The following is a 17,936-nucleotide window of genomic DNA, read 5'->3' as shown; positions in this document are numbered from 1 at the left end:
GAATTTTAATAGCCTTTTGAAGTCATATGTGTAGAGCCCTCTGGTTTTAAAGACCACAGAAGGGAGCCAGGACTTTTTAAGAGTGTTCCAATCTTTCTGAGCAAAATTAGGATGTTTTAATTTTGACTTCACATTGAGCGCCACCTACTGAATTGCTGGTAACTTTTAAGGTTATCTAGCAGAAATGCAAGTACTTTTTACTCTAGAACAATTTGAAATTTGGTAATGTAAACAAGAAATTTTGCAATTGGTAATAAGTCTGTGAATGCAGTTTTTGTTCGGTCTGAGAATTGAATATTAAAAGCTTTAGTTGCAGCTTCTGATCATCTGTTTTAGATAGACTGATCTAATTTTTTAGGAGTACTCTAGATTACTAAAATAGAAAAAAATATCAATTGTTTGCTGATCTAAAAAGACCTGAGTAGACTTCAGAGATCTATTATAAGATTAGAAGATTTAATGATCAGATTTAATGGTATTTGGAGAAAAACAGAAAAACAAATGTACAGAGCAATTTAGGATCATCTTCTGCAAGCAGTTTTTTATAGCAAAATAGCTTTTTTTTTTTCTCTGTGTGTATAAAGTGCATCTTGGAGTTCATGTAGTAGTCTGAAAAACAGTATAGGTTTTTTTAGTAGTATTGCTTTCATGTGTTTTCTAAGTAGTCTTCTAAATTAATTAAGGTAGATGTATAAAGATGCATTATTATTCTTAATAAAAAGTTGTAGTTTGGTTTGAAATTTTTTTTTATTTAGCACAGCATAGTGGTACAGTGGTTGTAGGGCAGAATTCTTCAGACAATAATACATGAAATTGGTGTCCCGAATATTGAAGATTAATTTTTCATTTCATTTTAGAAATTAATTCAATATTCATTTTGCATTTGAAGATAGAACTTCCATGTTTTATGGTCCATAGGAATGTGCATACCAATAGTTTTTAATTTGAAAGTATGTACGTAAAGTAAAAGCCAAACGTTTGAGGACCTACAAAATACTTGCCATGCATTTTTAAAAATAATCAAGTGTAATCATTATATAATGATAATTAGTTCCTCTTTCAGAAAAAAAAAAAGAAAATAAAAATTAATGTTGAGTACTTTCTTCTTGTAGGTTTTCCATGATGTTGCCTATAAAGCAAAGGACCGAAATGATTTGTTGTCAGGAATTGATGAGTTTTTAGACCAAGTGACAGTCCTGCCTCCAGGAGAGTGGGATCCATCTATACGAATTGAGCCACCAAAAAGCGTTCCTTCCCAGGTAAAAGGAAAAAGGTCCAGTCTGTCTTGTAGTGAGGGGGCCTAAACTGAGCATAGGATTTGAGCTGCTGAGTACAGAGGGACAATCACTGCCCTCGTCCTGCTGGCCACACTCTCCTTGACACACGCCAAGATCTCATTGGCCTTTCTGGCCACCTGGCCACACTGCTGGCTCCTCTCCAGATGGCTGTAAAGCGTCAGCAAAGTCCCACATCCATTTCTCAAGGAAAAGAGGACTGTCCATTTAAGCTAGAAAAAAATTCAAAAAGAAATGGAGAAGAGGAAAAAAGGTATTAATCAGTTTTCTGCTATGCTGTTAATTTTATTTACAATATTTCCTTTTGAAATACTGAAATGAGTTCATGTGAGAACAAGAAGAATTGGTGAGAAATTGTACTTGAGTTCATGTTACCAAATTTTACTACTAATCTGCTAGTGATCAGCAAGAATATTTTCATTATTATGAGAACTTCTGTTTGCATGCAGCATTGATTGCAATGTTTAATGTACTTTGTGTAGCATATACTGTTCACAGAATGTTTATGAAATAGATAAAAATCGAGCATGTTGCTCAGTTGTGATGACGCAGGCTTAGAATGAGGGCTAAGGAAAGTAGGTCCTTAGAGAGACTTTCTTCCCCTCCTCCCTCTCTACAACTTATAGGAATTTGGGCCTCTAGGATCAAAAGCAGGGGACAGACCAGTGCTTTTGGTTCAGGAAATTACCATTGGTGTCAAGTCCAGTGGTGGTTTGGCAGAGTGGGTAGAATAGAATGGGGTAACAGCAGTGCAGTTTATTCATGAATAGCCTGAGGTTACCATGTAACTTGTTTCCAAAATAAGCAGGGCTCAGGGTTTTTTGGAAGGAAGGCTCAGCTGAAAAATTTGAGGAGCTGATTAACAGCTTACTCAGCAGAGGAATTGCTTCTCATTTATATTTCAACTAAATACTGTATGTATCATAAAAAGAGGTCAGTTTTTGATGCATGTTAAATGTTACACGCTCTGGAAATGGTTGAAGAAAAAATATATCCAAAGATTTCTGTCTCATGGTTGAGCCTCTACTGGGTGTTGAAAATCTAGGCTTTGTTTCATTGTGTTTCAGGAATCTATTTCTTGTAGATACAGGGAGATTAATACAGTTGTTCAAGGTACTAATAAGGTCTTCCAGGCAGTGTTGTACAGTTCTAGTCAACAGTCTAGTTGTTTGTAGTCAACAAAAGACTAGTTTGGAAAATGGAGGTTTGCTGATGAGCTGGGATTATGAAAAAGGGTGTAGAAGGCATAGAATTTGTGCACACTTTCTTTTAATTATACTTTTTCGTGTAAAGGCAGACTCAAAGGTTTTTTTATTCCCTTTTTCCCCTCCCATCTCTTCTGTAGGAGAAAAGGAAGGCACCTAAATTTCCAAATGGATCTACTCCTACAGGAGAAAGTCTTAAAGAAGAAGGCCATCATGCTGGACCTGAACTTCAGAGAACTGGAAGGTGTGTTCATTTCCCTAAATAAAATTAATTTCTTCCTTAAAAAAATAAAAGTGATAAATCTTCATCTTAACGATTGACATTTAAACATTAAAAAAATTCATGGTACAAGTGTCAGAGCGCATTCTTTGTCCTTTTCAAGTGTTGGATCCTTGCCTGTAAGTGCCACTGTGCTTAAAGTATTTTCAAGCCTCTGGCAATGTTTCTCAACACATTTGCGAAGGATTTCACATAAGATGCTGCCTAATTTAACTAACTGACTTTTAAGAGTTGGGTTTTAAATTTTAATCTTCAGGAGCATGCAATTATCATAATTACAGCAGGAATATGCAGTTTTCAGTTGGGCTAGGTACTAAAAAATCCCATTAATACAAATCTGTTTTTTTAAGCATATACGTAATGGAACAAAAAGAAATAAAAAGTGGCAAAAAGTAGTTTTGTATTGGTTAGCTTTGGGGTTTGGTCAGGTTTCTTAGAGATAAAATAAAATTGAAGGAATTTCTTTCAGTTATTGTTGTTCCATGTTAATTCCAAAATATTTTCTAAAGAGGTCTCCAACATTGGAAATACCTGCTTATGATTAAACTTTAAAATCTGAAATGAGAGTAGAGATTAAATCAATTAAAAAATTTTGGAGTATATGTACAGTGTTATTCCCAGATTAGTAAACTTCCAAATCAAATGCATCTTTTTTATACATTTGTGAGAAAGACTTTACAACATTTGTGTTGATTTTTATCATTATGGCTTTGTTGTAACTACTTTTTATTGTTTTTATAGCCCGTATGTGGAGCTGAAAAGTTCATTTCTGGTCACAGAATTATCTGTAGATAAGGTTTTTCTTTTTCTTAGGAATGTTTGGGGGCTTTTTAAGAGTTAAAAATAAAATAAATTTTTATAAATGCAAATTAATATCTAGTATTTTGGAGTCTTTAAGATTTTTAGAATTGCTTTTTAAATTCTTGGTAATAACTTACCCAGTTGAACAAACTTACATATATGTGGTTTTATTCTTACATTTATAGAATATCTGTGTATTCCAGATAAGAACACTTTTAAAAATGATAGACCTAAATTTATTTATTGACATAATCATATAAATATGCAGAGAATTCAAATAAAAAGCTACAAATGTATGTTGTAGTAGTAATATTGAAATGCATCAATGGAGTGATCTTGGTTGAGGTTTTGCATATTTCTCTGTTCCATTGTTCTTCATATCATAAAACAGATTTGACTTAAAGCGTTGCTTAGGTAAAATTGTTTGCAAAGTTATTTTTTCAGTATCTAGCCCATATATAAAAAAACTGTAGCTTTTAAAAATGTGGGTAACCTGCTTGATTGTATTTGGAATACTGCTGAATTGGAATAGATAAGACTGTCATTTACGTTTTTAATTGTTATGCTTTAATCTAGACTGTGAAATAGCTAATTTGTGCCGGCAATAGGCACTGGCAGTCATGTGTAGCCCATAGTTTTAAACTAGCTAGAATCCTTTAGTGTACAGTTTGACGAGTTTCATCTCACCTATTTAGGCTTTTTGGTGGTTTGATACTTGACATCCAAAGGAAAGCACCTTTTTTCTTGAGTGACTTCAAGGATGCATTAAGCCTGCAGTGCCTGGCCTCGATTCTTTTCCTATACTGTGCCTGTATGTCTCCTGTAATCACTTTTGGAGGGCTCCTGGGAGAAGCTACAGAAGGCAGAATAGTGAGTACAAAGAATGGTAGTGGCCAGGCTTTTAGACCTTCAGAGGCAAGTCACTGTGTGCATTTGTCTCATTTATTTATACTTGTATTTGAAGAATTTACCCACAGCACTTGATTAGTCTGCCCCAAAGCAGATCTTCCCCAAAAGGTAATTGCTATGGAAAATGTGGGGAACCTATGTGAACAGGAGAAGATGCACAGGGGAGGTAAAAAATGTTAATCCTGCCTTATTGGATGAATGGCTTCATGAATTGAGAAAAGGCTTGCATTGCCTTCTTTTTGGCTGCTTAAGAGTAACGAATAGTAGTAAAGGTGCAGCATCCCACTAGGCCTACTTTAGGCAAAGTCAGAGGCTCAAGGTGGATAGCCAAGAACAAGTACTGGCCTTGAGTAGTAGGCCTACGAGGATGATAATAATGCCTGCAGTGAGTGGCCAGCAGTCCATTTATGAAAGTGACAGAATATGTTTATGCTTGTACTAATACATATGTTGCTCACAATAAAATAAAGTGTCTGAGGTTTATCAGCAGAAAATACTCTTCGTTGTAAATGACTCAAATGTAAACCATACACTTACAAAATTTTGGTAGTTATGTTGGGCAGTAGATAATACCAGCACCTTTTTCACCAGAGTAACATCGCACTTTAGGTTTTGAAGCAGGGAAAAATTACTTAATATCAGCAGTGTTAGTCACTTAGTGTCAATTGGCTTATGAGCAAACTAGTTTGAAGTGTATTTTCTGTTTTTAAATCTATAATAAAGAAACAAGGCTCTGTCCTTTTGTGGGAGGGAAGGATGTATTCAGGCATGTCCTTTACAAATGCTAAAATTCTGTTGAAACTTATGTTACAAAATTATTCTTGAAACTTAATGAAATTTTTAAGCTTTTACTATATTAAAAATTAGTTAACTATTTTATCTCTTTTCAATTATTGTTGTTAACTCAGATATTTGTTTATTGATGTAGCACTTCAAGCTGATAGAAAATATAGAAATCAATGATGTCTTTTCTGTGTGCTGGTTTTGCCACTGTAAATGTAGGAATGATTATTAGAATGACAATGTAAATTTTGAATGTACAACATGTATAATAATGAAAGTACCCTCCTTTCAAAGCTTGATTCTCAAACACCTTCTTTCTTTTAGCTATCTGGAATTGTTTGCGGGTTTGTTCCTGCCTTCAGATACTTGGTGTGCATCATTGAATAAAACATTAGTTACTGCACACACATGTTCAAGCACAGTAGCTGACATTGTAAGGTACACAGTTTGTCTTTGAAACCTTCCCTCGCATTCTCAGAGGCCATCACCTCCACAGTGCTCCTGTCCCTGCCACCCTGACTGAGAGCCCCAAGGTTAATGCATTGACTAACCAAAAACACTAATTCAAAGGTAATAGAACAAGAGACTGGAATTATATATTTCTTTTCCTAATGTTATGAATAAAGGAGTTATTTTCATTTCTAATAGCCCCAGTTCAGCAAATCATTTTGACCATTTTCAGATGCTTTCCTGAATTGGAGCTCAAGTTTGCATAATTCTGTTTTCTTAGGCTTGCATAATTTCAAAATAGCAAATGCTTAAAAGTTCCACCAGGAACACTGTAATTCCATTACAGGAATCTGTAATCCATGACTTCTCATAGTGGTAGGTGGTGTAATTAACAATTTTCAAATAAATTTAATATAATTTTAGTATTTAAAATTCTGGCCTCTCTCTTTTGAGGTGCATTGTAACTGGGTATTTTTGGCAGAAAATATTATAGGGAAACATTTAATTCAAGAACTGAAGTAGATACCTTAATTCCTTGCAAAGAAATGCATTACCAGGTGGGACATTGGTTTACTGCTCATCTATTTTTGGTGTCATGTATACATAAACCGATATTCTTCAGTAACTTCCCCTGCACCTTTGCCTGTCAGCTTGTTTTTTTTTTTTTCTTTTGTAATGCTTGGTTGACTAATGCAGGTTTGATACGGCACACTGTAGGTATGTTGCAATATAAATATCTATTTTCTTTACAGAGATCATTAATTTTTTCTGTAAACAACATGTTGAGTAACTATTTTCTTTTTTCTTTGTATGTTTTTTGTTTAAATTTGTATAATTGTTGGTATGCTTTTCCTCCAGAGCTAGCAGGGCTAGTAACTTGTTCTCATGGTTTTGGATGGCTTTATGTTTCTCAGGGGTGAAGTTTTCAAAATCTTGTCCATGGTATTGTTACTGCAAAACTGTGTTAAGTTATTCTTGTCTCAAACATGGATATTAATTGCAATGTGTTTACATCTTGTCTTGTTTCTAAGTTAATGCATCTTAAAGCTGTATTTATGAAGATATGATGCTAAATGCTAACCTGAAAAGCAGCAAAGTTACAGCAATCTTTTTTCCCCCAAACAGAGTGCAATAGAGTCTCTCTTTGGAGCCTCATTAACTGGGATTGCCTATTCTCTCTTTGCTGGGCAACCTCTTACTATCTTGGGAAGCACAGGACCAGTTCTAGTATTTGAAAAAATATTATTTAAATTTTGCAGGTAAGTGATGTTTATATTGGCTTGATGCACTTTTTAACATTCTAGCCTGTTACAATTGCTGTAATTGAAAACAGATGTGCAGTAAATCTGTATGTCCATGGATTTAAATACAGTGGTGAGAGACTGAGAAATTGATACGGTTTGGCAAAGCTGTGTGGCACTGGCAAACCTGAATGAGAAAACCAGTTCTCAGAAGTGGCAAGGACTTAAATAAAAGTTATATTCTGACTGTGTGAAGTTGTTGGCTTTGCTTCTGCAGGGCAAGCAGAGATCGATCTGCCCTCTAGGAGAAACCATCTGGGTAGTTCTGGAGAGATCCATCCCCATGATGCTTCCCAAGCTAGGTAGTTGCACTGTCAATCCTAGAAACACCTTGCAGTGTTGCTTTGCTTTGGTGGGAGATGAGACAAAAAAAATTCTGCTTCCTTCAGAGCTAATACCAAGCATGAGAAAAGCTATAAAGCTTGGCCTCAGTGTCTTTTGGAATATAATGTAGTACAGCTGGATTTAGGCTCAGTTAATGCTTTTTGTTCTTTCTTCACACAGGGATTATGGTCTTTCCTACCTCTCCCTGCGAACTAGCATTGGTCTGTGGACTGCATTTCTATGCATTGTGCTTGTAGCCACAGATGCCAGCAGCCTCGTGTGCTACATCACTCGATTTACTGAGGAAGCTTTTGCAGCACTCATATGCATCATATTTATTTATGAGGCATTGGAAAAGCTTGTTCATTTGGGAGAAGTGTATGCCTTCAATATGCACAATGATTTGAATAAACTGACTTCATATTCGTAAGTACCAAGTTTCTATCTGTTAGCGAAATAAATAGGAGACTATAGAGAGACATATTGTTTACTAAATGGCAGTGTGTGGCACTTCCAGGAAGGGTAGGAGGAATGCTAGGGAAAGTATTGGCATGAGAAACCTCCAGAAAATTCTATTCAGGATGCTGTAGAACTGAATTTTCTGTGTTAGCTATAGGTGGTTAGTGGTTGGAAGGGATAAGGGGCTATGACAAAGCCTGCTTTAATGCAGCTTTACTAAAGGTCAGAACAGGACTTCTGCCTTGCTACTTCTAGGAAGTATAGCTTCATGAAATAGGATGAGTTGGGTTACCAGCTCACACCTGCCTTATCTTGCTCACTGTTGCTCAGAGAAAACGGCTCATTTCTCATAGTTTAAATGAAACCATTTAAATGCTAGTGCTCCCCTCCTGTTGGAAATGTGCATCTTCCCATCTAGTTGTACCTGAGTGGTCATAGTGTGGGTGAGGGACCCCAATGAGGTCATGTATGTGCATCTGGGGTGAGGTCTCTGCTTGTTGCACCGGGCAGTCATTCCCTAGCAGAGTATTCACTGTCCTGCCTGCCTGGCCAGGACAGTGATCATCTTGCACACAGGGTGACTTCTAGTAGTGTCAAACCAGGTTTGGACTACTGTGTTTCCCCTCCAAGATCTCTGCTCACTTTTACAGTCATTCAGTGCTTCTTCCGTACTTTCTTTTGGGGGGAAAGTGCAAACACCCTGTCAGACTGCTTCTTGTATTCCATTCACACTTGACATTTACACTTACCTTCCTGTCTTAACCACTGTTAAGATCAGGCCACATTGCCAGGAGTGGGCTGTGGAAGGACACTCACTTCCTTATTTTTCTCTTCCTACTGGCTGCTCATTCTTCTGTTCCAGTGGCTCTTGGTCCCCACTGGACTTCTGTGTGGGCATGTTAAGTCCACTGATCTGGGAGAAACTGTTTTCTGTAGGTCTTCTGGCACTTGGCACCCGATTGTGTTTTGCCACAGGCAGGCCATGAGGGTGGAGGTAGGAAGGTGGGATTTTAATTTGGTTTAGCTCTGTGTTTTTTGGGACATGCCACAGAGTTCAGTTTGAGTTTTTCCTGCATTTTTTTCTCTCACAAAGCTGTGGGAGATCCAGCTGTTCACAATTGCTTTCTTCCTCTTTTTGCTTTCCTTTTCTCCCCGCTCTGTAAGCCTCTGTGGAGAAAACGGTACAGAACAAGCATGTTCAGTTAATTGAGCCACAGAACAATCTCAAATACTCGTATATTTTCTCTGTTTTTTTTTTTTTTTTTTTTTTTTTCTTGTTCTGGATTTCTGCTTATCTACTTGATGGTGTACTTTATCTTCATTGCCTTTGCGGAGAAATTTGCCAAGTCTTCCTTCAGCATGGTTGTTAATATTGCTGCCTTGACCAGCAATTAATGATGATTTGTCTCATCATGGTTGTTGTTGCAATTCCTTTCTCTTCCAATGATTCTGTGTTGACAGCTACTTCATAGGCATTACTGCTTTCCACTTCTTTCCCACTTCCATTTGCTGTTACTTTAGAATTTAGTTAACAAAAGAAGATTTGTTTACTTAGTATTTTTTAAATTCCCCAAACATTGCGCTTTGCAAATCTAGGTTCTTTTTGTCCATGCACATTTAAGTTTTTTCCTTCTTTGCCTTCACACCACCAAGATGCAGATTTTCCCTTCTATAGTTCATCGGGGTTTTATTCCGTGTTTTTAGTGAATCTCAGAAAAAGGAGACTTACTTCTTGCTTATTACCTCTTTCTTCTCTTCTACATCAATGCTTACTTGTTAAGCTTACCAGTTGGTGTACTTGAATAGCTTTATTTGGAAACATCCCATTAAATCAGTATTGAGTCTGTTGTGTTTTGGGCTTTTTTTATCTGATGTGTACTTCTGTCAACCTGTCTGATGGAAAGGATTCTGCAGTGCAATTTTGCAAAATGCTGCAATAGAGAGGGGCATTTTTACTTATACAAAAATATTGTTAAAAAGTATGTATAGAGTTGCTTTAAAGCTGAGCACTCTAAGCACTTACATGTTCAGTTAGCTCATCACATATTAAATATGGTGTCTTACTTGAGGGTGACCTAATTCTTCATTTCCCCTTAGGTCATGTGATGTAAGGAAAAGACTTATACTGTGCATCTTACATAGAAGTTTGGGATAAAGTCTGGTTTAAACTCTTCAGGATTTCTGAGTTTAATTCAAATTGCTGCATTTTGACACATACGGCTTAAAAGCATGTAAACTTTTATTCTTCCCTTCAGATGTGTGTGTTCTGAGCCTGAGAAACCAAGCAATGAAACATTGCGTGTGTGGAGGACTATGAATAAGTCTGGGGAAGATATAGCATGGAGTAACCTTACAGTTTCTGTGAGTATCTGAAAGCTATGTGTCTGTATTGGTGTGTGTATGTGTGCATGTGCATAAAAAATAAATACCTGCCGTTTTTATTAACATTTTTTCATCTGATTTCTTTTTTTAAATTGAACTTGGACTGTTTTCCCTAAAACTGTATTTTTGAACTCTCTTAATTTCTTCCATAAGGCTTTACACAGTCATTGTAGAGTACCAGAGAAGTGAGTCCAGGGAAGTAAATGCTTGTATAAATGTCTGCTTGAGGTAGCCACCTTAATGCTCTTAGGCACCACAGTCATCTTCCTGCAGGTGAACATAATGACACGAATAAACAGGAGTTTGCTTTCTTCCAGTTCCTGAAAGAACTGTTTTTAATATGATGTGATGATGGAATTTGTAGTTAAAGTGTGGTAGCAAACATGTTTCATTAGTTTGTTAGGCATTGGTACAAAACTCCAGCAGAATCAATGGAGCTACTAAATATTGGTTGGAAGAAAAGAATTATTTGAAATTGAAAATAACTATTTAGAATATGCTTGAAAGCGTTAACTTGTGAAGTAGATATTTTATACCAATATCTAATTTTATGTAGGTGAAGAGGGGGGAAGTTACCACGTGCAAGTGCTCTGGAAGGCTTTTAGAGAGAAACAATTTTGCTGACAAATAATTTCTTGAGCAGTGTGCAGTGGAATAAATGCAGCTGTGTGCAGCCACTTTGCTTTACCCTGGCATCGATTCCTACCTGCACCTTGAATGATTTGGAAATGCTGTTGTATTTATTATGCTTGCTAGGTTGTGTGCCTACTTTGGCCATCTGAAGCTGTCTAGAACAGCATGGATATCTGTGTATGGGCTCCCCTTGTGTCTGAGTGTAGACATTCACACTAAAGCATCTCTTTTGCACAGCAGAAATTCCATGTAAAACCTCAGTGCTTTACTTGACTTGTGGCAGAACTGGTTTTTATGTGCTACCAATGGTTCCTAGTTTACCATAATCACTTAGGGTAGCAGCTTGTTTTTAACTTAATTTTTATATTTCCTTCATGTTGATTATTTATTTTATATGCCTTTTCATCTATATGCCTTTACCTCTAAAGCATCTTTAGTCTTACCCGAGAGAAAGAAGTGATCAGGGATTTGGTATTGTAAAAGATTGTTAATAGGGAGAATTTCTGTCATAAGATAAATTTTCAGTAAATAAATTAATAAAATAGGTTGGTGCAGTGCTGCTTCCAGCTACTTGGTATATTGGTTTGTTGTTTCCCTTTACTCCATGTGTCTAGTTTTAACTTTTTGCTTTGCATTTGAGTAAATCTTTTGGCTACATATCATCTGACTTTATTTTATTTTCTATTTAAATCCATTATTTACGATTATTTCCTGCTTTGCTAGAAACATTTTCTTATGGTTTCGGTAATCTTATTTTATAAGATTGTTTTTTCCCTTAACTGAGCAAAACAAAGTAAAAGAGATGGGAGAAACTGAGGAGATACTTTTTTTATGTTTGTTAGTTTAAAGTTGATATTGGATATTCTGCTTTTCCTGGCAATCTTACAATGCCTTGAAAAACAGAATAGAAGAAATATAACTGTAAAGAAGATGTTTCTTCTTGGGCGTCTCCCAGCATTTTGGCATCCTGAAATAATCAGTAGTGGCTATTGTGGCTTTTCTAGAAGAGCATGTCTGACTTCTTCAGGTTGATGTAGTGATGAAGGAAAAGAACCCCCTTTTTGGAATTGTGAACATTCTCAAATGTGTTTTATATAGAAAAGTTGGAAGCTTGGTTGAATGTACTGAATGAATAAAACATAGACATATAAAGAGTTTTTCTCTTTGCAGGAATGTTTAGAATATCATGGTGTGTTTCGTGGATCAGCTTGTGGCCATCATGGACCATATATTCCAGATGTTCTCTTCTGGTCTGTCATACTGTTTTTTGCAACATTTTTCCTCTCCTCTTTCCTTAAGAAATTCAAGACCAAACGCTATTTCCCAACTAAGGTAACTCTGATTAGAGACTAGACTATTGCTACCTTGTAATACATACCTTAGTATAATTTAATGGAGTTGAATTCTGTCTTGAGAGATTTCTTTTAAGACAGGAAAGGAAATTAAAACCTAAAAGTCAGCTAATAATTGCAAAATATAGGACATTTGAGGAAGGAAATAATTTGCAGAAATTTGGTGCTTATTCTGTATTTTTGTAGAGTTGCAAGATATTCTAAACTTTGAAAGACCTAAGCAGTCCATCTCCCCACTTTAATTGGTATTGCCAGGTATCATTAGTAGAGACAATATTGCTGCTCTTTTCCTCACCAGCCATATAAAGCAATTAATTGTTTTCCCCAAACTACTGATGTCTATTGGGTTTTGAGTGGTTCCTCAGGGGATTACTATTTCTAATAGATGCTAATGTGATGATTCTTTTTAGAGTGATTTATGTAACTTCTTCTAGGCAAAATTAAGTGGTTAGCTCTGCTATAAACCTCAGCTCATCCCTGTAATGTCTTCCTAATGTTTAATAAAGTTATCTTTGATAATATGAATTTATTGCAAATTATCTGCCTCCTATCGATTAAAACATGAAATGTATGAATATTACTGATCTAAGGTACCAGGGACTAGCTGCAATGGCCAAGCCTCCTAATGGGATTGAGGGGAGAGGAAGATGATGGAGTTGTTTGAAGTAATTTGCCTCTTGCAGTAGACCACTTTTAAATGAGTGAACAAACAGTTGTACAAAATAATTGTCTTCTGCAACTTCATACTATGCTGGCAGACAGCCTAAACTTTAAAGTAGCAAAAAAAAAAAAAATAGATAATGTTCAGTGGTGTAGTATAATATAAATAAACTTTTTATAGGGGAGAAAATCATCTTTCTACTCATGCAAATTATAATGGTAAAAAAACAAGACTTAACACAAGTCCTTTCTTTATAGGTGCGTTCCACCATCAGTGACTTCGCAGTATTTCTGACCATAGTAATCATGGTTTTGATTGACTATCTTGTAGGAGTACCTTCTCCTAAGCTTCATGTTCCAGAGAAGTTTGAAGTAAGAAACAAAACCTTTTGAAAGACACAAGTTTTAAAATACTTGCAGTTTTATGAATGGTAGAACAAGCGAGTTGTATAGAAAAAGATCTTGTATTTTTTTATTATGATGTAGTTGATCAAGCAGTTTCTCTTTTCTATTTTGGATGTATGTCTCATCTGACAGAAGAAATTATGTTTTATATTATTACTGAAAGGGGAACATTCTTTTGTGCAGATGTACAAAATGAAGGAATTGAACGGATTTGTTTTAATTTTTTTCATATAAATGTCATGTTCACCTGTAACAGCTAAATCAGTCTTCTGATCAAAGCCATTGGAAAACAACCTAAACATATACTTAGGAGACTGATCTACTGTTCATTGAAACTGTTGGTAGTGATCAAGTCCACATTCTATTTTAGTAATGGAATTCTCATTGTTGATGGATTGTTTATTTTTTTTTTTTTTCTTTTCAGCCTACCCGAAAAGACAGGGGATGGTTCATAGATCCTCTTGGACGCAATCCTTGGTGGACACTCTTGATTGCTGCTCTTCCTGCTTTACTCTGTACCATTCTTATTTTCATGGATCAACAAATTACAGCTGTTATTATAAACAGGAAAGAGCATAAACTGAAGGTAAAAGTAATTTTTATGGAAGTCTAATGTGTAAGTCAGATTAAATCAGATTCCTTCTGCAAATTTGTGAAATTATCATCAGCTGCTAAATATATGTGTAAATTGACTAATCAAGAACAAATATAATTTTGTGGATACTCTAAAAGTATCTGACTTTTGTAGTTGTAGGTTATTCACCTGCTGAATTAGAAAAACGATCTCCTGTAAAGGGCAAGTTTATCAAGTTATTTGTTTGCTTACTTCTACAGAAAGGCTGTGGTTATCATCTTGATCTGCTCATGGTTGGTATTATGTTGGGAATATGTTCTCTCATGGGTTTACCGTGGTTTGTTGCTGCAACTGTCCTGTCTATAAGTCATGTTAACAGCCTGAAAGTTGAATCTGAATGCTCAGCACCAGGAGAACAACCAAAGTTTTTGGGAATCCGGGAGCAACGAGTGACAGGATTGATGATTTTTGTGCTGATGGGGATGTCAGTGTCCATGACCTCTGTGTTAAAGGTAAAATACAGTTTTCCCAAAATATTTTCTTTGTCCTTTTGATTTTGATGTTGGTGATTTAGCATTTCATAGTGCAAGAAAGTTCTGTTAAGTAAGATATGCCTGAACTCATTCTCAAATTGCTTTTTTAGCAACTAATGTTAGTTGAATAGAAACAATATGGAAGGATGCAAGAAAACGAAATCTGAGAAAGCTAGGAATGTAGTGAACAGTGAAGAAAGCAAGTTTTTCCTGTGGTACCTGATTTTCTTGCCTGTTCTTTTTTTAGTTTCTTGGGTTCATGTTACCTAAAAACTGTAGTTTTTCTGTGAGTGCATAAATAGAGAGCGAAAAGGAGTGTGATAAAGAAGTAAACTTACTTGAGCAGAAGTAATATAGTGTAGCAGAAGGAACAGAAATATTGCTTTAAAAAAGGGAGAAATGACATTTTTCACTTCTTGTTCTTCATCTTACTAAACTTCATTTAATTTTTAGCGTCAAGATTATTTTATGCATCATCAGAGTGTAATGGTGATTTTGCAGGTTGTGTTGTAGCATCAGATTACACTTTATCTCTTAATTTATATCCGTGGTGACTTTTCAAAGACTCTCTTGGAAGAAAGATACTTAGTTCAGTTGTTTTTTTGCTCAGATTTACTAAAATCTGTTCAACTTCTGCTTTGTTGTTTCAAACCCGGCAGTTAAAAGGAGAAACGAAATTACTTTATGTTGCCAGAAATGCAGATATTGCATAACTGCTGGTATTTCTAAAGAGCTTTGTAAAAGTCTGTTTAAACAAAGACAGATCTCAAGTATTTCATAGAAAATGTAGTTTCTCAAATTTAGGTAATGGGAAAGAAAAATCCTGTGAACATTCAGCTATAGTTTAAGAAGTAGTTATGTATTATAAATTTTAAATAGTTGACCATTTGTATGTCTATTAAAGAATGTAAAGGTCTGAAAAGAATAAGGCCGTAGCAATTACTAAAAATATGTATTCAGATTTGATAATCTCTCATTAAAAAGTTACCAAGAGCTCAGTTCTCAGCGAATATTCAGAATCAAAAGCAGAAATTCTGAAATAGATTTATTGTTGCTCAGAAGCAAAAATTAAAAGTGATGGTTGGTGAAGAAGTGTTTCAAACCCTGCATTTTAACTTTTTATTCTTAGAAGTGAATACATTGTGTTTTATGGACCTAGAGTAATAGGAATGCAATTATTACTCTTTGCTCTTTAAGAAATATTTCTCTTTTTCAGTGTGAATTACTATTATTTTTCAAAAGAAGTAAGGAAAACAAAGCCTTGCATCTGTCAGTTGCTGTGCTTTTGTTCCATGTGTGGATTTATACTGATTTAATGCAGTAGAAGATACAATATCAAATTACAGATCGTTCACTGAAGACACTAGCGACACACACACACACATGCAGTAATGAATCCCTAAGGCAGAGTTTTATTCCACACTGTTTAAGTTAAGGTTTTTGTTCAATCTTGATAACAGATAACAGCAGTTTTTATTAAGATTTCACATTGTATCTTGGCTGTCATTTACTTGGAAGCTTAATGAATTCAGGAGCAAAGAAGGCTTCACTGCAGAGGTTTGATGCCAGTGCCACTGAAATCAGTGGGCAACTTTGTTATTATCTTAGTAAGCTTTAAATTTATAAAAATATAAAATCACACAGTACAAAATTATATAAGCTGTCTATTATATGTTACAGTTTAAATTATTATAAATATTCTCTTTAATAAGACTTAAATTGGTCTTCTTCCTGGAGCAAAACTTAGCTGTGAATAATTAGCAGATTTTCACAGCTCAGTAGGTATGCTGAGGTTTTTGTGTTGTTTGTTCCAGATATGCAAGTGTTCAAAAGTAAAATTTAATGTGGCAATTTCATGAAGATGTACAGAATATAGTAATCTTGATACAGTTCCTATCAAATAGCAACATAAAGCAGTATACTTAGCATGAATAGACATTTTGGTTGCAACATAGAAAATTGAGTGAATGGGCAGTCAAGGCAGAACTACTTTTTTATCCTGGTGATAGCCTTGTTAGTTCTAGATTTTTTTGCTGCTCAATGATACATACACATTCTTGAAATGAAGGCCCTCGGATTTCTCTTAAAATATAAAGTAACTTAGTCTGTGCCTTTCACTGATATGGACTACTCTCCTATGTCATGTTGGTTCCACTTTTAACTGTGGATGTTTTTTCCTCCCCAGTTTATTCCAATGCCAGTTTTGTATGGTGTCTTTCTTTACATGGGAGTATCTTCATTAAAGGGCATTCAGGTAAAGTCTGATTTTAATGAGCAGTTCACTTTTGTTTAACACTGAATGAAAAGGAAGCTAACACCCCACATTTTGTGAGCCACAATAAAGTTGTTCCATATTGTCTGAATAGCATGTAGGATAATTTCCTGAGTGTGATATTCAGGTATATGTTCTTACAGTATTGTGTCTTCACTTGTCCCTTCTTTTTAATTTATTCTTACAGTATTGTAGCTAAGAAACAGATTTTCTGAAATATTCTGAAACTTTTTATTATTAGTGAGAGGAGGGGACAACCTCCGCAAAACAGCTCCCAGTTCCACCCACTTGAATGTTCACTGTCTTTCATTAGTATTTTATTTGGGATTATCTTACATTTCTGTAGTCTCCTAAAATGTTTATCTTCTTATGGAGAGGCAAAAAATAATTAACTGAAGAATAGTTTTATTTTCCATGCAGTTTTTTGACCGTATAAAACTATTTGGAATGCCTGCCAAGCATCAACCAGACCTGATTTATCTACGTTATGTGCCACTTTGGAAGGTCCATATCTTTACAGTTGTTCAGCTCACTTGTCTAGTTCTGTTGTGGGTCATTAAGGCCTCTGCAGCTGCTGTTGTTTTCCCTATGATGGTAAGTTTTCTGGTTTGCCAATTAATAATTTTTGTACAAGACTTACATGTATTATTCAGGGTCTCTTCAGAAGATGTTTGGTCCCTTAAAGAAAGAGGGGAATTGGAAAGAAATAAAAAGCCCCTGTAGTACAAGCCATTCACTTTTGAAACACAAAGACTTCTCATTTCCTGAAAACAGGCAATTCAGTTGTGAATAGCTATTGAAAGTGGAAATGAATACCTTTGGGGTAAGATAAAATCTAGTACTAGAAAAAAGGGCTTTACTTACAGATTCTGAGTGTACTGAAAGTGTGTGTGCATTTTTGTTCATTTGAATAGTTTAATATAATGTATTTTGTCTGTGGTTCCCTTTAGGTTCTAGCATTAGTGTTCATTCGCAAGCTCATGGATTTATGTTTCACCAAAAGAGAGCTTAGCTGGCTTGATGATCTTATGCCAGAAAGTAAGAAGAAGACAGAAGATGACAAAAAGATAAAAGAGAAAGAAGTAAGTATGAAAACAATCAAACTGATTATAAATGTTATAAATTTTTAGGAAATACTTAATGCAATTTAAAGAATTTTATGTGACCTGAGCATATGACCTTATATACCAGGTGCACATTTTGAAATTCTTCACTAATGAGATGAAATTCTTTACTAGAGGAACTGTTGCTGGTGGTTAAGGAATTAAGTCAGTGTTACAATTATGCTATTACAAACTATGATTCTTATTTGTGATCA

General features: G+C 35.4%; 1 protein-coding gene across 9 annotated transcripts in view; it reads left to right on the top strand.

Moving 5' to 3' along the window:
* SLC4A7 (solute carrier family 4 member 7) overlaps positions 1 to 17,936 on the top strand; it is a 92,495-nt gene that overhangs the window by 64,524 nt on the left and 10,035 nt on the right. For all 9 annotated transcript variants that reach the window (XM_088164365.1, XM_088164350.1, XM_088164353.1 and 6 more), the window contains 13 exons: positions 1,113 to 1,259; positions 2,641 to 2,744; positions 4,277 to 4,451; positions 6,849 to 6,982; positions 7,529 to 7,774; positions 10,063 to 10,168; positions 11,993 to 12,154; positions 13,093 to 13,206; positions 13,664 to 13,825; positions 14,074 to 14,325; positions 16,532 to 16,600; positions 17,039 to 17,212; positions 17,569 to 17,700. In XM_088164365.1, coding sequence (XP_088020491.1) covers positions 1,113 to 1,259; positions 2,641 to 2,744; positions 4,277 to 4,451; positions 6,849 to 6,982; positions 7,529 to 7,774; positions 10,063 to 10,168; positions 11,993 to 12,154; positions 13,093 to 13,206; positions 13,664 to 13,825; positions 14,074 to 14,325; positions 16,532 to 16,600; positions 17,039 to 17,212; positions 17,569 to 17,700 — 1,977 coding nt within the window. The remainder of the gene's footprint in view (positions 1 to 1,112; positions 1,260 to 2,640; positions 2,745 to 4,276; positions 4,452 to 6,848; positions 6,983 to 7,528; positions 7,775 to 10,062; positions 10,169 to 11,992; positions 12,155 to 13,092; positions 13,207 to 13,663; positions 13,826 to 14,073; positions 14,326 to 16,531; positions 16,601 to 17,038; positions 17,213 to 17,568; positions 17,701 to 17,936) is intronic.

The sequence above is a fragment of the Sturnus vulgaris genome, chromosome 1, assembly GCF_052056855.1.
Source record: "Sturnus vulgaris isolate bStuVul1 chromosome 1, bStuVul1.hap1, whole genome shotgun sequence".
NCBI classification, from domain to species: Eukaryota; Metazoa; Chordata; class Aves; order Passeriformes; family Sturnidae; genus Sturnus; species Sturnus vulgaris.
The sequence above is the reverse complement of the archived record's forward strand: the minus strand, read 5'-3'. Positions and strand labels throughout refer to the sequence as shown.